The following is a 26,400-nucleotide window of genomic DNA, read 5'->3' as shown; positions in this document are numbered from 1 at the left end:
ATTTCTGATGAAGGGTTTAGGCCCGAAACGTCAGCCTTCCTGCTCCTGTGATGCTGCTTGGCCTGCTGTGTTCATCCAGCTCTACACCTTGTTATCTTAGTAGAGATTTGGAACCGTCTTCTGCAAATAATAGTTGATGCTTGGTCAGGAATGAGTTCTGATTTCAGATCTTTTCAGGCAAGGAATTTTCCAGGTTTTTCTTTTGCCTCTTCGAGATGATTAATTGGCTGTGGTCGATAGGGAACAGTTGGTGAGGAGGGTCTCTCAGTTTGTGTTCCAGGTGTCATATATAGGGTAAGCTTGATGGAACAGCAGGTCTTTTCCTGCCAGTCATTTTCACTTGTTTGTAAAGTGCCTATAACATCTACACCTATTTAAAGTTGCATTTGACATGTAAATGTCACAATTGCTTCCTGTAACATTCACATTACAAATTATTACTAATACAATGTGTTATAAAACTGTGTAATCTCTACATTGCCCCAAACCATGTGAAATCAATAAACAATGCAAACACAAAATCTTTATTATAACATACTGGCAAATTCCTACTAACACCATATTTAATACACATAATGCAAAAAATAGAGAAGGTGGGAAATCTGAAGTAAAATTAGAAGATTGGAAATACTTATCCGATCAGACAGTCCCTGTGCAGAGAGGCAGGTAGGATTATGTTTCACATTTTAGGAGCATACATTTATGCATTCTTAATTGTTGATTTAGAGGATATTCTTCCAAACCTCTGTTCTTTCATTTCGTTCCCCACACACACCAGTGGAATCTTTTCTGTCATTTGTATTGAATATGCAGTATTATTCTATGTTATTGAATATATTAATACATTCACCTGGTCCCTCTGCCTTTTATTACTAAAGTATTTCTGTATGATCCATTATCTTAATTAAATCAGCATCTCTACAGTCTTGAGTCTATCTGTGACTATATAAAAGTTAGATGTGTATTTAATAATAGATACAGCTGTAATATAAATGCATCCAAAATTCCAATGGTTCATTGTGTAAATATACTGTATGACGTGAATGTGAATTGATCTCAGCCAGGGGAGTAGTAGAAGTTGTAGTAGAGCCTTTATGGCTCTGCTGAACAATTTAAAATGTTGTCCTGAATTTCACGTCCAGAGGTTTTCTAACCAACCTTTTCACCTCTGGAGCAGGTGGGATTTGAACCTGGGCCTCCTGGCTCAGAGGGAGGGACACTACTATGTCAAGAGCTCTTTCCAAGTTCCACTTCTAATCACTATCCATCATCATTGGCTACTGATGTCTACATATGGAACTCTACTTAAGTCATAATCAGCCTTGTCTGTGATGTCCTTCATGATCAAATGGTGCACAACCAGGACACAAAGACCCTCCCAAGACAAGTCGCAGGATTGTAATCAAACAAAAATTGACACCTTCGTTAAAGGGTCAGTGGGGGAACGGGGGGGGAGTATTAGGATGAAGTTCTGATCACTTATTTGTATCCCTCTCCAATCATCATCCTTCTCAATTTAAATACCCTCTAAGCTGTAAAGGGTAAGCTATTAGAATATGTTGTGCCGGAGATAAACATGCCACAATCGCACAGTAGTCACTTCAAAACTGTGCAAGCATGGCAGTCTTAAAATGACCAGGCAGTTCAAGAAATTAGTTGCCCACATTGAAGTGAAATTAAAAGGAATGTTGTTCTATGTCTGCCTTGGAATAAATTCTTCCTGCAAGTCATTAAGAGACACTTTGAAATTCCAGTAGTCTAACTTCTGATTCTCTTACATTTCAGCTCAATCACAGCCTCAATCTACCCTTGATGCCTTTACCTCCAGACATACCATTACTCTCTCATCCTTGTTGTTCCCTGGAATTGCTACCATCTCTGCTCCCTCAAGTCTAAGGGTTGTAAAATGTTTATGGTGTATAAATATTTGCAGTGATTCATTACTTGTTTGATCTTGCTCCTCTCTGCCAAAACTACCAATCCTGGAGTACAAAGAGAGCCTCCTATTTGATAGGCCGAATGGCTTACTACTTCTCCTACGTCTTATGCTTTCTCTTTTGCACCTCAAACCATCTTTTTAAATGTACTCCCCATTCCCTCCCACCTCCAGTCACCACAATTCCCTTCCTTAGCCATTGTCTGAGGCTGACTCAAAATGTTTGATATAACAAGGTGTAGAGCTGGATGAACACAGCAGGCCAAGCAGCATCAGCGGAGCAGGAAAGCTGACGTTTCGGGCCTAGACCCTTCTTCAGAAAATGCACAGGCCTGCTGTGTTCATCCAGCTCTACACCTTGTTATCTCAGATTCTCCAGCATCTGCAGTTCCTACTGTCTCAAAATGTTTGTATCTTTTAGCATACTATTTGAACTGGAGCTGAGTTTCTAACCCTGTATACTCTCTGTTATCAAGGTAGGTTATTTCCAAGCCTTTAGCTCATTTGCAGCTGAAACCTTTATCCACGTTATTGTTAGCACTCATCTTGATGATTCTAATACTCTCGTGGCTAGTCTTCCACCCAAACTTGAGGTCATCCAAAACTCTCACGAAGTTTTGTTCCCTGATCATTTTCTGCACTCCATAACGTGCCATGGCTTTTGGTCTGGAAACACTTTAAGTTTAAAATTCACACTTTGGTTTTAAATCCATCTGTGGCTTCATCCCTTCCTATTTGTAACCCCACATGCCTCAGATCTTTGTACTTCTGTAATTCTGGTCACTTGCACATTCAGATTTCCTCCCCTCACAAGCTTGCAGCCATGCTTCCACTCATAAGCCTAAGCTTTGCAATTTCCCCTGGATTCGTCTCCTTTTAAATGCTTCTTAAAACCTATCTCCCGTTGGCCAAGATTTGGTTATTTAAAATTTTATGACATGGTGTCACATTTTGTTTGACAGTTCACTGAAGTGCCTTGGAATGACTCACTGTTAAAGGACCCGTATATGCGCAAGGTGTTATAGTTTGTAGCCTATTGATTATCAATAAGAAATAGGAGTAAACCATACTATCCCTCAGACTGTTGTTGATTTAATAAGATGGTAATCGATCAACTAATTCTACTCAGCCACCCGATTCAACAACAGTTGATTTTTCTTAATTTTTTTCTTTTTTTTAAATTTAATTTCAGGCTTGAAAATATGATTAGGCTTCTAAAGCATGGTCTTGGACAAAATTCCAAAAATCTACAAATTTGAGTGAAGACATTTCTCACATTTAAGTCCAAAATAGCTGTGCCCTTATCCTAAGATAGTGCACCCTATTTCTAGTCTTTTTAAGCCAGGGGAAACTCTTAACATCTCTTCAACAAAGCTGACTCAATCTTATCTGTTTCAATGTGATCGCCTCTCATTCTTTTAAATATCCAGGACTATAAGCCTATTCTTTTCGATCTTTCCTTCCAGGACAAACTTCAGCCCAGGAATTAATCAAGTGAGCCTTTGTTTCATCCACTCTGAGGTAAGTGTTCATCTTTGGATATGGGGATCAAAATTATGCACAGTATTCTAGGTTCTGTCTTACCAAAGCTCTGTACAGTTACAACAAGAGTTACTTATCTTTTACTCTGAACCCATTGCAATAAAGATTGACATATCATTTGCCCGTCTAGTTGCTTGATCTACCTGCGTGTTTCGTGTTTCTTGTTCCTGCACAAGAACACTGAAAATAATGTTTAATAATTTCTCACTATTTACAAAACTATTAGCTTTTCCATTCTTTCAACCAAAATATCAACTTCACATTTGCCCCACTTCACATTTGCTCATATTATACTCCATCTGCAACCTTCTTAGTCACTGAGTTATACAGCACGGAAACAGACCCTTTGGTCCAACTTCTCCATGCCATCCAGATATCCTAAACTGATATAGCCCCATTTGCCAGGATTTGTCCCATATCCCTCTAAACCATTCCTATTCATATACTCATCCAGGTGCCTTTTAAATGTTGTAATTGTACTTGCCTCCTCCACATCCTCAGGCATACTTGCCTCTCAAGTCCTTTTAAATCTTTCCCCTCCCACCTTAAACCTAGTTTCATACTCCCCTGCCCTGGGAAAAAGACATTGGGCATGGACAGGGTGAATAGCCTTCATGATTTTATAAACCTCAATGAGGTCAACCTTTGACAGTCCAGGGAGAAAAGCCCCAGCTTATTCAGCCTCTCCCTATAGCTCAAACTCTCCGGTGCTGGCAACATCCTTGTCAATATTTTCTGAACCCTTTCAAGTTTATGAACATCTTTCCTATTGCAGAGAGACCAGAATTCTACGCAATGTTCCAAAAGTGGCCTCACCAATATCCTGTACAACTGCAACATGACATCCCAACTCAATGCACTGACCAATGTGCCAAACGCCGCCTTCACTAGCCTGTCTACCTGTTACTCCACTTACAAGGAAATATGAACCTGCACCCCTAGGTCTCTTTGTTCAGGAGCACTCCCCAGGACCCTACCATTAACTGTCCACGTTCTATCCTGATTTGCCTTACCAAAATGCAACACCTCACATTTATCTAAGTTAAATTCCATCTGCCGGTCGTCGGCCCATTGGCCCATCTGATCAAGGTCACATTTTACATAATCATCTTCGCTATCCACTACTCCTCCAATTTTGGTGTCATCTGCAAACTTACTAACCATACCTCCTATATTCACATCCAAATCATTTATCTAAATGACCAAAAACTGTGGATGAGGCACCAAACATAGAACATAGAACATCACAGCGCAGTACAAGCCCTTCGATGTTGCGCCGACCTGTGAAACCAATCTGAAGCCCATCTAACCTACACTATTCCATTATCATCCAAATGTTTATCCAATGACCATTTAAATGCCCTCAAAGTTGGCGAGTCTACTACTTTTGCAGGCAGGGCATTCCACGCCCTTACTACTCTCCGAGTAAAGAACCTACCTCTGACATCTGTCCTATATCTATCACCCCTCAATTTAAAGCTATGTCCCCTCGTGCTAGCCATCACCATCCGAGGAAAAAGGCTCCCACTGTCCACCCTATCTAATCCTCTGATCATCTTGTATGTCTCTATCAAGTCACCTCTTAACCACCTTCTCCCTAACGAAAACAGCCTCAAGACCCTCAGCCTTTCCTCATAAGACCTTCCCTCCATACCAGGCAACATCCTGGTAAATCTCCTCTGCACCCTTTCCAATGCTTCCACATCCTTCCTATAATGCGGTGACCAGAACTGTACGCAGTACTCCAAGTGCGGCCGCACCAGAGTTTTTTGTACACCTGCAACATGACCTCATGGCTCCGAAACTCAATCCCTCTACCAATAAAACCTAACACACCGTACGCCTTCTTAACAACGCTATCAACCTGGGTGGCAACTTCCCATGATCTATGCACATGGACACCGAGATCTCTCTGCTCATCCACACTACCAAGAATCTTACCATTAGCCCAGTACTCTGTATTGCAGCACGCCGCTGGTCACAGGCCTCCAGTCCAAAGAACTACCCTAAATCTCCTACCTTCGAGCCAGTTTTGTATCCAAATGACTAGCTGCTTCTGGATTCCATGTGATCTAACCTTGCTAACCAGTCTGCCGTGCAGAACCTCACCGAACGCCTTGTTGAAATCCTTAGAGTACAATCTACAGCTCTGTCTTCATTAATCTTCTTTGTCACTTTTTCCAAAAACTTTAATCAAGTTAATGAGACACAATTTCCCACGCATAAAGCCATGCTGACTTTCCCTCATCAGTCCTTATTTTTCCAAATGCATGTAAATCCTGTGCATCAGAATCCCCACCAACAACTTACCCACCACTGACGTCAGGCTCACCAGTGTATAGTTCCCTGGGTTTTCCTTACCGTCTTTCTTAAATAATGGCACTACATTAGCCAACCTCCAGTCTTCTTGCGCCTCACCCGTGGCTATCGTTGATACAAATATTTCAGCAAGGGTTCTAGCAATCTCTTCCCTAGCTTCTCACAAAGTTCTGGGATACACCTGATCCGGCCCTGGGGATTTATCCACCTTTATTCATTTTAGGACATCCAGCACACCCCTTCAGTAATACGGACACTTTTCAGGACACCACTATTTATTTCCCCAAGTTCTCTAACTTCCACGTCCTTCTCCACAGTAAATACCGATGCAAAATACTTGTTTAGTATCTAATCTCCTGTGCTTCCACACACAGATGGCCTTGTTGATTTTCAAAGGGTCCTATTCTCTCCCTAGTTAGTCTTTTGCCCTTAATGTGTTTGTAGAATCTCTTTGGATTTTCCTTCACCCTATTAGCGAAACCTATCTGATGTCCCCTTTTTTGCCTTCCTGATTTTCCTCTTAAAGTATACTCCTACTGCCTTTATACTCCTCGAGGGATTCACTCAATCCAGCTATCTATACCTGACACGTGCCTCCTTTTTCTTGACCAGAGCTTCAACTTCTCTAGTTATCCAGTAGTGCCTACACCTACTAGCCTTGCCCTTCACACTAACGGGAACATACTGTCTCTGAACTCTTATCTCATTTTTGAAGGCCCCACGCATTACAACCATCTCTTTACCTGCGAATAGCTTCTCTCAATCAACTTTTGAAAGTTCCTGCCTAATACTGTCAAAATTGGCCTTGCCTGCATTTAGAACTTTTAACTTCTAGATCAGCTGTTTCCTTTTCCATAACTATTTTAAAACTAATAGAATTCTGATCTCTTGCCTCAAAGTGTTCCCTCACTGACACCTCAGTCACTTGCCCTGCTTTATTTTACCAACAGAAGGTCAAATGTAACTCCTTCTCTAGTCGGCATAACCGCATATATTGAATAAGAAAGTTTTCTTGTACACACCTATCAAATCCTCACCATCCAAGCCCTTAACAATATGGCAGTCCCAGTCTATATTTAGAAAGTTAAAATCCCCTAGTATTACAGCACTTCTATTCTTACAGATACCCGAGATCTCCTTACATATTTGTTTCCCAATGTCTTGCCGACTTGGGGGGCCTTTGGTATAACCCCAATAAGGTGATCTCCCTTTCTTAATTTTCAGTTCCACCCCTATAACTTCACTGAATGTTCTCCCCAAGAATATCCTCCCTAAGTACAGCTGTTCTTAACCAAAAATTTTGCTCCCCCTCCTCTCTTGCCCTACCTTTCTATTCTTTCTGTGAAATCTATAGCCTAGAATATTAAACTGCCAGACCTGCCCCTCCCTGAGCCACGTTTCAGGAATGGCTATGATACTCCAGTCCCGTGTTCCCACCCATGCCCTGAGTTCATCTGCCTTAGCTGTCAGGCCTCTTGCATTGAAATAAATGCAGTATGATTTATCAGGCTTAACTCGTTTTTTGCCTTGTTCTTGCCTGCCTTGATTATTTAACTTGCTGCTGTTCTGTACTGTATCAGCCTGAAACTTAGGTCTTCTGTCAGTCTCTCTTTGGGTCCCCTTCCAATTTAAGTGCAACCTGTCCTCCTTATACAAGTCACTTGTACCCCAGAAGAGATCCCAATGATCAAAAAATGTGAGTCCCTGCCCTCTACATCAGCTCCTCAGCCATGCATTCATGTGCCCTATCCTCCCATTCCTACTTTCATTAGTACATCGCACCGGGAGTAATCCAGATATTACTATCCTCGAAGACCTTTTTAACTTGCTGCCTAGTTCCCTATATTTCTAAATTTCCTATATTCTCTTTGCAGAACCTTATCCCTTTCTGTACGTATGTCATTGGTGCCAACATGTACAACAACCTTCTGCTGGTCACTCTCCCCTTTCAGAATATTCTGCATCCATTCTAATACATCCTTGAGCCTAACACCAGGGAGGCAACACACCATTCTGATGCCTCACTTCAGCGGCAGAAATGTCTGTCTGTGCCCCTGACTAGAGTGTTTCCTGTCACAATCAATCGCTTGGAACCTGATATACCCCTCTTTACAGTAGAGACAGTTGTAGTACCAGAAACCTAGCTGTCAATGCTATATGCTCCCGAGAGATCATCACCTGCAGTATCAAAACAGCATACTTGTTTGAGATGGGGATTGTTACAGAAAATTCCTGAACTACCTGTGTATCTCTGCTACCTTTCCTAGCAGTAACCCATCTACGTGACTGTATCTGCATTTTTTTTTAGTCTTGCTGAAACTGCCATCCATCACACCCTCTGGCTTCTGTAAATTCCTCATGGCGGTAACTGCTGCTCCAACAGATCCACCAATCCAATAGGATTCGTGACTAAACACACTTCCTACAGACATAGTCTCCAGGAACATCGAAATTGTCCCTGATCTCCCACATCTGTCAGGAAGAGCACATCACTCTACTAAAAGCTGTCTCTGCCCCGAGACAATTTACACAAAGGATACCCAAAAAACAAACACCACACGCTTACAGACAAACTCAGCGTTAAGTGGTCTTGCTCAAAAAACACTGCTCTAGGATAATTTAATACCTGTCTTTTATATAAAAAAGTCAATCAAGAGACATCTCAGTAAAATGAAAAATCTCACCCTACTCACTATTTTATAAATCTTAATGTTACTTATTTATATAGTTTTATAGGTCTTAAAATCAAACGCTTAGCTGATCAGGCTCTGAAATCATCACTGATCATTCCCAGCTGCGGTATATTCTGATAATCAAGTCTCCCAAGGTCAGCTTTCTTGTCCACTCACTTAATCCATCTGTTTATCTTAGATGCTTTGTGTCCTCAACTTATTTTCCACCTAGGTTTGTATCGTTATCAAAATTGAAACATTTATTTTGTCCTTTGATACAAATAATCACACTGATCCTTGCAGCACCCTACGAGTAACTGCCTGACGAGCCAAAAATGACCCATGTATTCTGACTTTTTTCCATCTGTTAACCAGTTCTCAATCCATGTTAATACCTTCTGGTTCCACTTGGCACTTTATCAATGCTATTGCAAAAATCCAAATACAATTTGGTCACTGCTTTTCCCTCAGCTACCCTGCTATTTGCCACCTCAAAAATCTCAACAGATTTATCAAACAGGATTTCTCCTTCATTAAAACACATTGACTCTGACTCTGGCTGATATTCCAAAAGCCCTGTTGTCACTTTCTAAATAATGGTTCATGAAAGGAAATCAACCCAGCAAATTGTTCTCTCCTATAACAATGATCAGGAGTCCACTTTTTTCCCCCACTCTCTTTGAGTATAAGACAGGATTACAGATGTCAGTCGTGTACCTGTGAAAATCATCCTGGCTGAGGTGACCCACCACAGGTCACAGTACTCAGCAAAAATATGGGCTACATGCAAACTTCAAACTGAGGGATCCAGACGCATTGTTGTATCCTGCCTAATATTGGAGCAAGACTTCTTGAAGTTACAAGGCGAAGCCACGTGCGTCTGCAGAAATCACAGGGCATGACCTTACTCTTTGGTATTCGAATATAACGACCAGTAGATTTACTTGCAAACAGTAAAGTTCTGTGTTTATTCTACAGCATTTTAAGCGGTTACAAATCACTATATTTGTGACAGTGATTGGATTGTTGAGATCCACTGAGTGTTATTCATGCGACGTGACTCTCACGTCGTGGTTTGAAAAAAAAATGACCTATTTCACTCAGAAGTAAATCAAATTCCAGAGTTTGCCAACCTTTTAAATGAAAGCTCACAAATAGGTAGCGCCCCAAATATGCTTTCGTCTCCCACTCCACGCTGACAGCTTTGCCCCAAGCACAGTAAACAATGTTGAGAATTTAGCACAAACTCTCTCGTTCACATTCATTCATCGCTGCCCTCCGATGTCCTGCAGTCAGGTCGCTGATGTCATTACATTTCATCATGCACGGACAGAGAGAGGGGGTGGGGACAGCATAAGGGCTTCCTCCTCGGTAGAAAAGTAATTGCCAACAGAATCAGGAAGGCATCGAACCGATGAGAGCAAAGATTTGTTTTTGTTGTGCATTGTCACCCCTCCACCTCAACACCCGCCCCCCCCCAATTGTGGAAAGCAGTGGCACTGCAGGAGTGGGAGCTAGCACCAGGGCCATTGCAAACCTACCGCCTTGTGCTCCGTGTGTCTGTTTCATAAAAATCCTGGCGAGCTGGTTGGCCCCCGGCACGCCACGTGAGGCGAGTCACAGGCCAGCTGGGGGTGGTGTGTCGGAGGGGGGGGGGGGGGTTAGGGGGTAAGGGGGGGGGGGGCACGGAGCACGGGGCGGTAGGTTTGCAATGGCCCTGGTGCTAGCTCCCACTCCTGCAGTGCCACTGCTTTCCACAATTGGGGGGGGGGGGGGATTGGGGGGGGGGGGAAATCCAGGCGCTAGCAGAGGAACCCTGAGCCATTCAGACGGGTTTCAAATAATAATAACACATAATAATAAATAGAGAGGACTTAAGCCGCTATGGGAGACAAGAAGAGTCCCACCAGGTAGAGTACTTTCAGACCTTCCGCTCCCCTCACCGCCCCCGAGGGAGGGAGGGGTGAAGTGGCAGGATACCCCCCTCCCCTCCCCTCTCCTCCCCTCCCTTTCTTTAAATATTTTTAAGTGTGTGTGTATGGAAGATGGCTCGGCCGCAGAATAGGAGCGGGAGTTCGGGAAGCGAAATGTTGCGGAGCTCGATACAATGTAGCAGCCATGGCGGACGGGTTTGTTACAGTGGAGTCAGTGCGTGCGTGCGTGGGAAATTGACACGGGGAGCTGCAGTTTCGCTCAAAGGATCTGGCAGTTTTTTCTTTTGATCGACACCGATTGCCAGGAAGGTCTTCAGGGGAGGAGAAAAGATAGAGAGAGAGGGGGCTGGGAAAGCAACGAGGAAAAAAAGAGCAAACTAGTTGCCAAATAAGCCGGTGTACCTATGTATTTTTTTTTACCACCTCTTTCCGTTCCTTTTGTTGTCCAAAACAGACCCAAAAGGCAGCCCAAGCCTTCCACGGACGAGGGATACTGGGACTGTAGCGTTTGTACGTTCAAGAACAGCGCAGAGGCTTTCAAATGCAGTATGTGTGATGTCAGGAAGGGCACATCAACACGGTGAGTCTCTCTACTTCCTTTTTTAAAAATGTAATCTTTTCCCCAATCTATCTAATAAATTAACGTTCACAAGCTGAAGTAGAATCGGAGGGATGGGGGTCGTTGTGATCTATATTCCTGCAGTCCTGGACACGTTTGTCATTTCATCTTACTATTTCCAAGTAATTTGGCTACGATATTATCAATGTTGAAGATTGAAAACCCCACAGTCAGATCTATGAATGAAATTGGGTTTTCAGTGCTGTTTAAGGGATGCTCTCAGATCATTGCTGCTTGGTTACATTTCTGGCTTTCAAAAACTGGTAGTTGAACAAACAAAAAGGCTCTGCCTCTGAATGTAATTATTTGAAAAGCTTTAAAAAATCAAGATAATGAAATAATATGATTATGTTTCAGAAAATGTGTTGTGTGTCACTGAATTTGCTATTTTCAAAATGCATAACTAATAGATTCAGACCAACAAATTTGTCTTAAATTGACGGGGGTGAGGGGTGTGCGAATGTATTCTGTTGCCTAATTTTTATTTTTCCTGCCAAGGCTTTTCACTTCATGCACTCTTCATTTAGCCTGGAGGGAAGAGAGCATGTTCTGTGTAGCAGTTGAAATTGTAATAGGGTATAATGGAATTGGGTTACATATTTATGTGTGGTTACTTTCATAAAATAGGGTATCTTTTATCAGATATGCATTCGGTGGCATTGGGATTTTCTCCCTTCAGTTTAATGGTCATAAAATGCTACTTTATTGATACAGCAAGACTGTGTATAAAGTAATCAAAAATTTGCTTTAATTTGGGCCATGAAGAGGGGGTTTCCATCAGGACTTGTTCTTAGAGGTACCAATGAAGATTTAGATTAACTTGAATATTCTTACTTTTTTCTTTCTTCAAACATGAAGTACTTGAGAGCAAGTAGGAGGGCAATCTTCCACAGAAATTGAATCATTATCTTAGGCATAGTCATTAACTTTGGATGCTTCAGTGCTCATGTCATTTCAGCTTTGTGTTTATCGTTTCCTTGCACCATTTGGTTCAGTAACTGCATGCCATTTCTCCCACTGATGGCATCAGTATTTGAATGTTTTAAATAAATAGCCAAACACCAGCAGGAAAACATGTATTGTTTCTAAAACTGCTACAAGTAAACAACTAGACACCCTTTTTGTAATTTTTTGTGAATTAATGAAAATTAAAATTAAATTGCAAATTAAATCATATTTATGATTGTACTTTTGGTTATTGCTTTATTTTTCTTTGCAAAAGTATCCCATGATTTAATCTTAAGAATTTGAGCTTTCCTTTTTGTTGCAGTGATCACTTGATTTTCAGTTGCCAGATGTAAGGGATGTGTTAGTCTTGCTCACAATTGTGACATATCTGTTCATCATATAGCACCTGTTCACCTAGTTGAAGCAAATAATTGGAGATAATTTGATTGCAACAGCTATTCTGTTTATGTTGCATCCTTCACCAACACCATTTTCTCCCCGTGTATCTTAAAACAAACACTGAGAACCTTGGAGAAACTCGGGTTTTGCAGCATCTGTGGAGAGAGAAACAGTTAATGTTTCAAGTCTGGTATGACTTCTTCAGAACTTATCTTGAAAGAGCTGATTCATTGTTGGTTCATACTCCTGTTTTTGTTGTCTTCTGGCTCCTTGCCCCAGTAACACTTATTCACATATGAGCCTTAACACTGCATTTCAGCAGTCTTTTTTTGCCTGTATTATAATAAGTCCAATTTTGTCTGCATTCACATCAGCACAGACAAACTACAACAAACTTTGCTGGATACTGAGCAAGAGTCTTGGCTGATTCCCACTCTCAAAAATTCCCAATTCATGTGGTAGCAAAAGCAATTGTTGCCTTTCAACTAACCCTTAATAGACCATCCTGATCCAAGTATCTCAACTATTCATTAATCACCTCAGGTTCATCAAGGAGATTGGAAGCTGTATTCTTGATGTGTCCAAAATAAAAGCATAATCTTTCCATAGAAAGAAGTTTCAAGGGTTACTATTCCAAAATTAAACTGACATCATTTATGAATGCAATTGGGAAGTAATTTTCACACAAACGGTAGTGGAAAACCTGAGCTCAAAAGGTAACGATTGTTGGATCAAATGAAATTTAAGAGCATAAATCTAGAAATTTGTTGAGTAAAATGGATGAGGATGGTTTTGAATCTGAAAAGAACATGTTAATTAGAAAATTAATTAGAAAAACATACGAGCAAGTCAAAAAACGATATAAGTCTGAAGAATGAAACTGCGTTTATTTATTTCAATGCAAGGCATCTTACAGATAAGGCTGATGTACTCAGGTCATGTTTGGGAACATGGAATTGGGACATTGTAGCTATTACAGAAACTTGGCTGAGGAATGGACATGACTGGCAGTTCAAAGTTCTGCATTTCAGATGCTGCTGGAAGGATAGAAAGAGAGGCAAAAGAGGAGGGGGAGTGGCGTTTTTGATTAAGGAAAACATTACTGCTGTAACTGGAGAAGATATTTCTGAAAAATCATCCAGTGAGAATGTATGGGTTGAAATTAGAATAAAAAAGGAATGATCACCTTGATGGAATTGTACCATAGACCCCCATAGTCAAAGGAAAATTGAGGAACAAGTATGTAGAGAGATCGCGGATATATGTAAGAATAACAAGGTTGTAAAGTTGGGGATTTTAATTTTCCAAACATTGACTGGGATTACCAGAGTGTTAAAGGTTTGGATGGTGAACAATTTGTTAAATGTCGTCAAGAAAATTTTCATTATCAGTATGTACATGTTCCTACTAAAGATGGAGCAAAACTTGACGTTGTCTTGGGTAATAAGACCAGGCAAGTGACTGAAGTGATAGTAAGGAAACACTTTTGGTCCAGTGATAATAGTCTATTTGTTTTATAACATTTATGGAAAAGAATAAGCCTCTCCTAAAAATTAAAGTTTTTAATTGGAGTAAGGCAAATTTTAATGGAAGGAGACAAGAACTTTCAAAAATTGATTGGAGTAAACTGTTCAGAGGTAAAGGGATGACTGATAAGTGGGCGGATTTAAAAGTGTGATAATGAGAGTTCAGATTCATTATGTTCCTGTTAGAGTGATAAAGCTGGTAGGATTACAGAACAGTGGATAAATAAAGATATTGAGGTTCTAATCAAGAATAAAGAAGAATCATATGAGATATAGATAACTGGGTTCAAATGAATCTGTTGAACAGTATAAAGAGGGTAGGAGCATTCTTAAGAGGGAGATCAGGAAGGGAAAGAGAGGATATGAGATAACCTTATTTGCCAAGGCTAAGGATAATCCAAAGAGATTCTACAAGTACATTAAGAGCAAGAAAGCAGCTAGAGAGAATAGGCCCCCCTAAAGATCAACGAGGTTGTCTTTGCGTTGAACGGCAGGAGGTGGGAGATGTATTAAATGAATGTTTTGTGTCAGTTTTTACTGTGGAGAAAGAAATGGAGGCTAGAGAACTTGGGGAAATAAATATTGATGTTTTGAAAACAGTTCACGTTACAGAAGAGAAAGTGCCGGAAGTCTTAAAAAATATGAAGAGGGATAAATCCCCAGGACCTGATCTAGTGTATCCTAGGATGTAGTGTGAAGTTAGGGAGGAAATTGCGGTGCCACTTGCAGAAATATTTAATCATCTGTAACTACAGGTGAGGTGCTGGATGACTGGAAAGTCGCTAATGTTGTGCCTTTGTTTAAGAAGGAATGTGAGGAGAAGCCTGTGAACTCAGATGTGTGAGCCTGACTTTGGTGGGTAAATTGTTTAGAAGTGATTCTGAAAGATACGGTTTTTATGCATTTGGAGAGGCAAGGAATGATTAGGGATAGTCAGCATGGTTTTGTGTGAGAGAAATTGTGTGCCGCAAACTTGATTGAGTTTTTTCTTTGAAGAAGTAACCAAGAAGATTGATGAGGGCAGCACGGTAGACATTGTTTACTTGGACTTTAGCAAAGACTCTGACAAGGTTCCACATGGTAGACTGATTAGTAAAGTTGGATCACATGGGTTTCGGGGGAGCTTGCCAATTGGATACAAAACTGGCTAAATGGCAGGAGACAGTGTGGTGATGGAGGGCTGTTTTTCAGACTGGGGCCTGTGACAAGCGGATCCACTAGGATCGGTGCTGGGTCCGTTTTTCTTTATCATTTATATAAATTATTTGAATGAGAATATAGAAAGCATGGTTGGTAAGTTTGCGGATCATGCCAAAATTAGTGGTATTGTGGACAATGAGGAAGGCTATTTAAGATTACAAAGAGATCTTGATCAGTTGGGTCAATGGGGTGAAGACTAGCAGATACAGTTTAATTTGGATAAATGCAAGATATTGTACTTTGGGAAAACAAATAAGGACAGGACTTAGACAATTAAAATTAGGGCCTTGGTTAGTGTTGTAGAACAGAGACACCTAAGGGTTCAGGTATATAATTCTTTGGAGTTTGCCTCACATAATAATAGGGTTGTTAAGAAGGCATTTAGCATATTTGCCTTCATTGCTCAGTCCTTTGAATGTAGGAGTTGGGAAGCCGTGTTGAGGTTGCACAGGATGTTGGTGAGACCTCTTCTGGAGTACTGTGTCCAGTTCTGGTCGTCCTGTTATAGGAAGGATATTATTGAGCTGGAGTGGGTTCAAAGAGATTTACCAGGATGTTGCTGGGAATGGAGTGTTTCAGTTATAAAGAGAGGCAGGATAAGTTGGGACTTTGTTCACTCAAATGTAAGAGGTTGAGGGGTAACCTTTACAGAGGTTTATAAAATCAAGAGGGGAGTAGATAAGGTGAATGGCCGATGTCTTTTGTCTAGGGTGGGTTATTTCAAAACTAGGGGCATATTTTTAACATGAGAGGAGAAAGATTTAAAAAAATGAGGGGCAATTTTTTTTTTTGGCACAGTGGTTCGTGTGTGAGTGCACCTGCAGACGAAGGAGTGTATGTGGGTACAGTTACAGTATTTAAAAGACATATGATCAAGTAATGTTTGGAGGGACATGGGTCAAGTTGGGGCAGGTGGGACTAGTTTAGTTTGGGATTGTTGTCGGCACGGACTGATCAGACAAAAGGGTCTCTTTCTGTGCTGTTTGACTCTTGGGTTTGGCAAGGGTTATAGAACCCAGGCATATAAATTGGGTTGAGGCACAGGTAAGACATGATCTAAGTGAATGGCAGAACAGAGGGAAGGGATGCATGTCTACCTATGTTCCTATGCATCTGTGTTTAAGACTAAAGTAGATCTTGTGGTGATTTTTTTATTTTGGTAACTTTGTACTTATGTTACATATTTCATTTCGTTAACAGCTGGTTCATTGAGGATGAGGATGGCAGAGTCAATGTTGAATTAAGGGTTTATCACAAAAATATATTTTGATGTAAAATTTGGTGTTGAGAAGAAATAGGTTTAGCTCTTCAGTCTGAGATGTTTGTTTGAATTAACACAGGAATAATGCCCTTTCCACACCATTACTGAGTTAAGGGACTTTTAAGTAATTTTAAGTTTTGGAAATGGTGTTAAACTAGTGCTGTCAATTTGATCTCTGACAAGATACATTGACTGTTTAACCTTTGAATTTAAAATTAAAAGTATCCCCCACCCTCAATCAGTCCTGAGCATGGAAAATGGAACCTGTCACCTTTCGATACTTTAAGATAGAAGTCAACACTGAGTGACATCAAGCTCCGAGACCTAGGACTCTGCTCCCCCTTCTGCAACTGGATCCTCGACTTGCTGACCCGCAGACTGAACCCTGTAAGGTTAGGTGACAATATCACAATAAACCTCAACACTGGTGCCTCACAAAGCTGCGTAACCAGGTCTTTAATGTATGTTATAGAGACATAGAATCCCTACAGTGCAGAAGGAGACCGTTCAACCCATCAAGTCCGCACCAGCCCTCTGAAGAACATCCCACCCAGACCCATTCTCCTACTGTAACCTGTAACCCCACATTTCCCATGGCCTATCCACTTAACCTGCACATCTTTGGACTGTGGAAAGAAATTAGAGCACCCTGAGGAAACTCCCACAGACACGGAGAGGGCGTGCAATCTCCACACAGACAGTCTCCCAAGGGTGGAATCAAACCCGGGTCCCTGGCACTGTGCAGCAGCGATGCTAACCACTGAGCCACCATGCAGCCCCGATGTGTCCAAGTTCATCTCTAACTCCATCTACAAATTTGCTGCTGATACCACCATAGTGGGTCAGATTTCAAACAACAAGACAGAGTACAGGAAAGAGATAGAGAGCTTAGTGACATGGTGTAAAGACGACAATCCCTCCCTCAATTCAGCAAACCGGAGGAGCTAGGCATTGACTTCAGGAAGCGGAGTGGAGGACACGTCCCTGTCTGCATCAATGCTGCTGAAGTGGAGATGGTTGAGTGCTTCAAGTTCCTAAGAATAAATATCACCAACAATCTGTCCTGGTCCATCCACGTCAATGCTACAGTCAAGACAGTACACCAGCACTTCCTCAGAAGAGTAAGGAAATTTGGCATGTCCACAATGACTGTTACCAATTTTTATAGACGCACAATAGAAAGTGTCCTATCCGGATGCATCACAGCTTGGGTATGGTAACTGCTCTGTCCAAGACCACAAGAAATTAGAGTTGTGAATACAGCCCAGTCTGTCACGGAAACTAGCCTTTCTTCCACTGGCTCGGTTTATACTCCCCACTGTTTCGGGGAGATCAGCCAACATAATCGAAAAGCCCACCCACCCTGGCTATACTCTCTTCCACCCTCATCCATTGAGTAGAAGCTACAACAGTTTGAAAACAAGTGCCAACAGATTCTCAAGAAGAGCTTCTTCACCACTGTTATCAGACTTGTGAACAGACCTGTCATGTATCAGAGTTGATCTTTTTCTGCACCTTCTCTATGTAGTTGTAGCACAATATCCGGCATTTGTTCTATTACCCTGATGTACTTAAGTGACATATGATCTTATGATTAGCGTTCAAAACAATACTTTTCGCTGTATCTTGGTACATTCAAATCAAGCAAACATCCAGCTTGACTTGGAGTTGCTGATCCTGGCACTGGGTGCCAAAGTGGAAGACTTCTACTATAATGCTGACATCTCTTCACTTAGAAAGCAAATTAAGTAAAAGAATGACAGTGTTGTCAGGAATTTGAATTGAGATTTAGTAGAGGGCAAGTTATGACCTACAGGTTTTTCTTTGTAATTTCCTAGTCTGGCTCACTTTGATTCCATTTGAAGTGTAGGATTTTGTGTGATGACGAGCTCTGATTTAAACTGTGGTAAATTTAATAATGTGTTCAGTATTAAATGTGGTTTATTATGGTTGAGGCCAGTGTGCATGTACATGAGAGTTACTGATGATGTCAGGCTGAACTGTTGAAATTGTAATGATTTGTCATAAATGTGGTGTTAGGACCTGAAAGAAATGTGGTATAAATTAGCTTGTACTGCAGTCCAAGGCCAAGTATGTTAGCGTCAGCGTCTAAAAGTTGTAGATTAAGTATTGAGGTTGCATTGCTGCGATGCCTTTTTAAAGATTAATTCTAAACCACTATTAGAAAGGAAAGATGCTTATAATTGTAAAAGTTTTAATAAACACTTGTATTTTGCACAGTTTTGCTAATGCTTAACAATATGATTTCTTTTGTCTTTTTATCCTAAAAAATTAGAATGGTTTTAATTTTAGCTTCTCAGCTGTTAGTTGTGAAGATCTAAAGTCCCCATGAGCAGATTTTAATATATGTTATCTAGACATGTTGTAGGTTATGTAACTGCAGCATATCGCTTGATCTATTAAAGTGTATTATCAGTTTGGTACTTTTTTCCAATGAATATTTATGAAATATTGCAGATTGCAGCCAACATTTGGAATTGGATGATTTTAACCCAATGGTTCTTCTTTATAAGTAGACTCGTCTAATCCAGTTATTAATACCAACAACTCTTAGCCATAAAGTTGTTGCTGCTGAGGCAGTATCAGAAGACTGAAATTTCTGAGACTTGCTTTTACAATACTTGTCTACATTATAACTTCACTGCGTAGGTGCCCTATTTGAATCTGAGGGGTGAGGTAGGTTGAAGATGGTCAGGCCAGCAAAAGAACTGTCAAGACTTTTATTATTGGTTTGAGTACATTTATGTTACAACATGAATCAGTGTGCCAGTGCAAAAGCTAACAGGACAAAAATCCTATTACAGCTGCTTTGTTTGTGTACTGTTCAATTTTGTACTTTTAAGTTTTAAAACTTCTCCTTGCTGAATAAGATGACAATTTGATTAAGTCTGTTTTATACAATAATTGCTTCATTTTCATCGAAAAGCCTGGTTTAATACTTAATTCTTATGACATTAAACACTTCAGTTTTACTGTCTGCAGTAATTACAGCTTTGACCTTAGATTTCACATATAGATAACTACTAAACCAATTTGAGCAGATGTGGCCAGAGGCTGTCTTTGTAAATACTACTTGGTTCTCTTTAAAAGCCTGTGGTAAAATTTTGTGTGGTTTTTACTTTCCATTTAATGCATTAATTGAAAATTAGAAGCAAATTTTACCAGTTTTAAGAATTCCTCCAGAATAAACTCCATGTAAAGACAATTGGTAATGTGCTACTGAATTAATTAGAATACAAAATCCTACCTATAAAGAAAGGAATAATTAGTAAATGGGGAATTGATTATTTTAACTTTATTGCTTCAAGTAATAATCATTGGTTATACCCTTGTCTTACGGAGGATGAACAGAGGACTGGTCAAGTGATGAATGTGGGATACTGATGCATTTAAAATAGGTTTTCACAGAGGTGGGGGTGGGGTTGATTATGTGCATGTTTTCTCTCAGCTGCTGTCTTTCTCATGGAGATCCATGTTAAAATCCAGCTGACAATGATGAGGTACAAGTGTCTTTTTTCTCGCTATAACATCCAAAGTGAATAAGATTATCTGAATCTGAATGCTCATGGCTATGAGTTCACAGCACTATTGCAATTCATGACAAATTAGCAACTAAGATCATTTAGAGAGACCTAAGTGACACTTAATGTGGGGTATGAAAGTATTTGTTTAAAGCCACGATGGTAAGGTGAGAGAGTTCACTTCTATTTGTAGCTGATGTTCATTATTTACATCCAAATGAGATTTTCCTTCTGCAGAACTTTATTTCAGGTTGCCAAACGTGTTTCGTAGATGCAGCTTGTATGTGTTCAGTGGAAGAAAGAAGCATATTGTGCACTTTTTTCCTTATTTGGATATAAATAATGAACATCTGCTACAAATAGAAATGAACTCTTTCACCTTACCATCGTGGCTTTAAACAAATACTTTCATACCCCACATTAAGTGTCACTTAGGTCTCTCTAAATGATCTTAGTTGCTAATTTGTCATGAATTGCAATAGTGCTGTGAACTCATAGCCATGAGCATTCAGATTCAGATAATCTTATTCACTTTGGATGTTATAGCGAGAAAAAAGACACTTGTACCTCATCATTGTCAGCTGGATTTTAAAATTGTTGAGCCTCCATTTCCGAACTGTTCAATCTTGTCTTTTTGCCTTCCAAGGCAACAGATCTTTTTAATGCTCATGGGTTGAATATGCAGAATTTGTTGAGGAAATGATTTCTACAATATATACTTGGAAAATTTTCATCCTTGTGTTAAAGTGCCTACATTGTCTCTCTCCTTGCTATTTCAGTAATGTCTTCTAGTGTCACAACCCTTAGAAATCTATTTCCCAGTTCTGGCCTCTTATACCTCCTTTCCTTTAATTAACTCCCTGGTCGACTACTGCTGTCCTTTTAAGATGCTTCTTAAAACCTATCCTCTTGACCGAGTTTTTGGTCCTCTGTCATCAAACCTCCTTAAGTTCCTTGGTGTCAAATTTTATTTGATCATGCTCTTGTGAAATGCTTTTGGGCATTTTAATGTGTTGAATGCAAATTATTGTTGTTGATACTGGATTGCATGTTGTCTGAAATGCTTCTTTGGGGTTCTATGATGGCCAAATGGCTTTATTTTTATTCCTTGTGCTTTTTCATTTGCTTTGAATGTTACATATTAATGCCATATTCAGAAGAATTTTCCTTACTGTAATATTCTAAGTTATGCTCATTCCAACTTTCTTTGTTATGACCAAGGCATATATTTATGGATAGTCAAATTTAATGTAAAATTGAACCAAAATGTTTTTAACTTAAACTTTTTAAGTTCATTAAAACCAATATTTTCTTAGCTGTTTCATAGTTCTTCAATTTAGAAATAAATATTAGTGTTGCTCTTGGGTACGGATTGAGTTGGTACACTAAGTCCTTATTCCCAGCCCATCTTTGTCTTTTCCATGAGGTGGTTGATGCATGAAGGAAACCCAATGCTTTCTCCCCTCTCTAGTGTGGAATAAACAAAGGCTGTTAAATAACAAAGAGATAATGGATAATCTTACCTGGTTAAAGAAAGAATGTGGTGACAAGGACGTGGAGGAGAAAAGGCAGCATACTTTAAAAAGTTGTCAGTAGATTCAACAATTCAAGTACAACTTGATGGCTCTTCTTGTGACATTTACTAGTTTGTTATCTGTTTGTTTTCCTGCCAATTTGTTCTGCTTTCCATCATTTCCCAACATTTCAAAGGGCCAGAACAGCTAAAACTTCTGCTCCAAAGATGGTGCAGAGGAAGAGAGAGATCGAGGTAAAGACCCTGGGATATGGTTTTTGTGATTTCTGAATCAACTGACTATTATTCATATGTATGTCTTAACACTAAATGTTGACAGATTTATCTTATTGCAGTAGTGAGGAAATTACAACCAAATCTAGCCTCTTTTAATGCAATTGTGTATTTTCTGATAACAATGAAGAGCAGGCATGTTAGCTGATCTTTGTTCTTCCGAGCTCTCAGCATTGAGGCTATATTTAGTCTATTGTCATTTCAGGTAAGATCAGCCAACTCAATATTGGCATGGATTGGATCTGGAACTTTACTAGTCGTTGGGACTGAGCTAAATTTACTTAGCAAGTAGAACTTTTTATTCTGTCAATCTTGGCAATGTGTTTTTGTATTCTTAATTATTTCTGTGTTGTGTTCTTATACATAACTTTGTGCACCACCCTCCAAAAACCATTATCTTTGTATTTTTTTTGGTTTTCCATTTGAGGACCGAAGTGCATAATTACTGTGCATTTTGATTTAGGCCATTTATTTATAAGCTTATTCTTCATCAAGATAACATACCCAACAATAGACAGCTTTTTAACCAGAATACTGGTTTGTTTTCCTATAGAGTTTAATGCTTGTGAAATATTTCCACTTATTTTATTCCCTCTCTTCTCATTGCTGAAAAACCCATTTCTACATGTTTCACAATGTGGAGCTGGAGGAACAAAGCAGGCCAGGCAGCATCAGAGGAGCAGGAATGTTGACATTTTGGATCGGGACCCTTCTTCAGAACATTTTCTTTCTATCTATCTTACTATCTCCACATGTTTCAGTTGCCCTTGGGTACATAATTGAAAAGACTATTACTTATATGTGATCCATGTCTGAAAATCAGCAAACTATTCAGTAACTGGATGGACGATCACACAAGAGTGTGATGTTATTATTAATTGATCTTTACAGTCAATTGCACATCTGGTGGAGATTGTGTTACCCAGGTTCTAGGAAATTGCCCGAGATCTCCTATGTCAACATAAAATGTAGACTGACAATTTAAAAAAAAAGGTTAAGTTGCCATAGTCCTCATCAACCATAGGACTGCTGTCTCATTAGAGAAAGATGGCTATTGGTGGTTTAACCTGAGAGTCACCATGCCTCAAGTGAAGAGAAAGGTTCATGGTAGCCTCAGTTAGTGCTGAAATTGAACACATGCCGTTGGCATCTCAAACTAGCCACCCAGCCAACTGAGCTAACTGACTCTCAAATTGATAATGGGCCCTGTCTATTTAGTTTGTGTAAGTTATTAACTGGATAAATGTGCTGAGCCATCAACAATATTGAGTTTCACTTGTATAGTAACTCTAATGTAGAAAAAAGTCTTATTTCATTTGACAGTGAAAATGTTACTGGCATTGAACATTAGGTTGGCATAATAAGAGATGACATGTCAGCAATATGGATTTTTAAGAAAAATATTAGAGATAAGACTCCAGATGTACTGTTCAGGATTAGAAACAGGGTTTCAGATCAGATCTTTAAAAAATCCACTGCCGTGGCAGCCTCCTCCAGGCCAGGAACCTATGCAGCCAGCAGTAAAGTGAATCGGCATTGAAACCTTTTCCCTTTATCATGACCATTCCTACTACAGTTCGGGCTTTAAAGTTCACCAGGAAACTTCTGCAGCCACTGAGAGAAGTATGGAAATATTCTTTTTTGACAGTACAGAACTTGAGTATTACAGAAAAACTTGCATTTTTTCAAAGCATTTTGTCTTGCAATTGTCAGGACATTTTCCAAGAATACAAATTCTCAGGGAAAACCAGCATTTGTAATGCATTAGAGGAAAGAGCTGATTGGTTGTCAAGTGGAATCTGAATGGTAGAAACATTGCCACGGAGAATGCATTCATTAATGCTGATTGACAGTTAAGAGTGAGGCTCTGTTAAATTTACTATGGTCAGGGCATTGCCCTGAGAAATAAACCAGTGAATGGCTGTCTTCTTGAGTCATTTATTATTTCTGTCCACAAGGAACAGGGCCTTGTGAACAGATCCAGCAAATGACTATTCCCCTTTTTGTTGGTGTGAAATAGATGTAATGCTAGTACATGTTCTTTCTGTCTGAAAAGAACAGGGCCAGGTTTTGTAATATATGTAGCTTTCACATGCAAATTTCATGCTCATTCAGGATTATCCAGCAAATATTGTCCAATTATAGAATTACATCTAACGTTAGACACTGTACCAAGTTGTACGAGCATGGGCTAGTAGTCTATGGTCATATCTTGCAAACAGTCAAAGGGATATGCTGTTTGATACGACCTGCTGTCTTTAGGACATACAGCCTACATACCTGGCATCCCATTGACACTGAAATTCATACACCATCTTACTCACTTGTGTGATAGACAAAATGTCTTTTTGGCTTGATGGCAGCATTCTGTTGATGGCAAATACCACCCGTGTTACTACACTATAGCAGCCAGTGTCATCTTTAGGCTGTGCAATTGCGCAGCTACTCGAATGTGCTGGCCAGAAAGCCAGTGCATTCGCTTCCCAACTTTTTGGAATTTTTGCCTCGCGTGGACCTGTGAAGTCTGCCACCAAAAAACGAGAGTATTGGTCACAGCATGAAATAGCTAGCTTCACTTGTTAATCAAAATTTTGGGGATACCTTTAACCTAAACTCATGGAAGGCAATAAGATGGTCACTTTTGGCCCGAGGTTATCTCGGATTACCTAGATTATTTTGGATTACCCAGGATGAGTGAAGTATCGTAATAGTTTGAGCACAGATGAAGCTAGCTTTTTCACACTGCTACAATGCAAGTCGCAAAGACTGGTGAATTGTATCAAACGTTGTCATAGTTACTGGCCAACCACAACCGGACTGCACTTGTAAAATTCGCAACACATTATTAGGTGTAGCATTAGGTGTAACTTTACAATTGGATAGTGTTGCGAAGCTGGTGCAGTACTTGTGGATTGGAAGGCAGGACATTAGAATTTGTTTGTAAAATGTTAAGGGAGGAAGAGTGCATGGTCCCTTTTAAATGGTTTTTTTGTTTTAGGCTTGGAGATTTAAAAAAAAAATGTCTGCAGGCAGCAGCAGATGCACAGAGTTCTTGAAATTGAAACATTGTATCAAAAGGCTATGCTGTTAGCAGGCAAAGCAGCATTTTTACCAAGCGAACAGGTTTTTGAATTTAGCCAAATAAATTAAACTAGGCCCTAGACACCAAAGCCAAAATTAAATTTAAATCTGATGATTTTGACAATCTCAGATCAATCCTATTGTAAGAAGTTAATAAGCCATCAAGGGTATAAAAGAAGAGGGCATTTGAAAATCGGTGTGAGAGCAAACTGCCCCAGCTGTTAAGAGAACAGCTCTCAACAGCCATCAACTCTAAACAAACAGAAAATCACCAGCTCTCTCAGGAATCTCTCAAATCTCAGAGTAAGCATCATCTATATAAAGGTACTATGGCGCTCTTAGCTAATATTGCTGACACAAGAATTCGACAGAGAAAGGCTTTCCTGAATGAAAAACTGCAGAGAAGGCAAATAACATTCTGGAAGACTTATCCTGGCTGTAATTTTGAGAGATTAATTTTATAATTTTTTTAATTAATTTAATTTCTATAAGTGGATCTTGTATCTATTGGAACAGCGTGCTATTAGAATTTTGTTTTATTTGGTAATAGTTAGTAGTTAGGCGGGAATTGTTTGATTTGTTAGTAGTTCTGCTAATTTGTTAACTGTTAGAGTTAGATAAATAAATTGTTACTTGTTGCTTATGAAGTGAGTATCAAAGAGTTCATTTCATTTAACTATCCCCTCTGTAACAGACAACATTTGCTGGATAATTCTGGATGTGTGAGGAGTTGAGGTGGTGAACAATTTAGGCGTAGCACTCTTGTACAAACTGGAAGCCACGTGTATTTATATGCAAGGCCCTGCACTTTGCAGAAAGAACACAATGTGCCTGTTTCAGTCAACAAAACAGCCATTCTAGTTGATATCTTCGGGCATTGTCTTGGCCACATGTCTGGATTATAGACTTATAGTGATGTGCAAACAAAAAAAGGGGTGATGTGTGAAAAAAAAACTCCTATACCCTAACTACTGGTTGTGTAAAAGGCAATGCCTGGAATTGTGGTGGAGGCAGGTTCAGTTGAGGCATTCAAGAGGACAGGGATGCTTTCTGGATCATACTGGTGTGCCAGAATAGGGGAAAAAGCAGGAGATTGGCCCTAGATATTAGAGCCGGTGCAGATATGATGGGCAGAATGGCTTTATCTGCGCCATAATTTTTTGAAAATTTAGCCAAGCCTATCTGTTAACTATCAAACATCATTAATGTATATTCTTCATGTTAATGCCTCTACCAATCTGTACTTTACTCATTCAGTAATAATGCTTGCTTTCCCCTAGAATTTGTTTTCTTACGAAATGTCCTGATGAATACAAGCCAAAAAGCTTCTACAAAATGTGTCTTTTTTCCAGCAGTGCCTAAGTGTGTAAGTTAAATTAGTGGATAGAGTACCAGATGGATGATGGAGAGGGTTAAGGGCACAAGTTGGGGAGCAATAGGGATGTGAAGGGATGCCAGGTGGGTGAGAGAGTAGATCACATGTCTGTGTTGTGGAGGATATGTGGCTCACATTGGGGTCAATCCAGCTTTGGGTATGGGGTCTTGGCCATTGCATTGGCTGTGGGGGAAGAGGTGAATCAGGAGGTTTTGGTTTGTGAGAAGTAAGAGGATGTT

At 39.9% G+C, this 26,400-nt stretch overlaps 1 protein-coding gene across 4 annotated transcripts in view; it reads left to right on the top strand.

The window, feature by feature from the left end:
* Positions 1 to 26,400, top strand: part of yaf2 (YY1 associated factor 2) — a 109,197-nt gene that overhangs the window by 2,632 nt on the left and 80,165 nt on the right. Inside the window, exons 2-3 of one of the 4 annotated variants that reach the window (XM_048607524.1) lie at positions 3,403 to 3,457; positions 10,858 to 10,983. In XM_048607524.1, coding sequence (XP_048463481.1) covers positions 10,952 to 10,983 — 32 coding nt within the window. In that variant the 5' untranslated portion in view covers positions 3,403 to 3,457; positions 10,858 to 10,951. Of the gene's footprint in view, positions 1 to 3,161; positions 3,458 to 10,235; positions 10,380 to 10,468; positions 10,599 to 10,857; positions 10,984 to 26,400 lie in introns of those variants that run through there. The other 3 variants (XM_048607525.1, XM_048607522.1, XM_048607523.1) reach the window with 3 other exon arrangements.

This window comes from Rhincodon typus, chromosome 18, assembly GCF_021869965.1.
Source record: "Rhincodon typus isolate 14 chromosome 18, sRhiTyp1.1, whole genome shotgun sequence".
Classification (NCBI taxonomy): domain Eukaryota; kingdom Metazoa; phylum Chordata; class Chondrichthyes; order Orectolobiformes; family Rhincodontidae; genus Rhincodon; species Rhincodon typus.
Note: the sequence above shows the minus strand (reverse complement) of the source record. Positions and strands in the feature narration are given on the sequence as shown.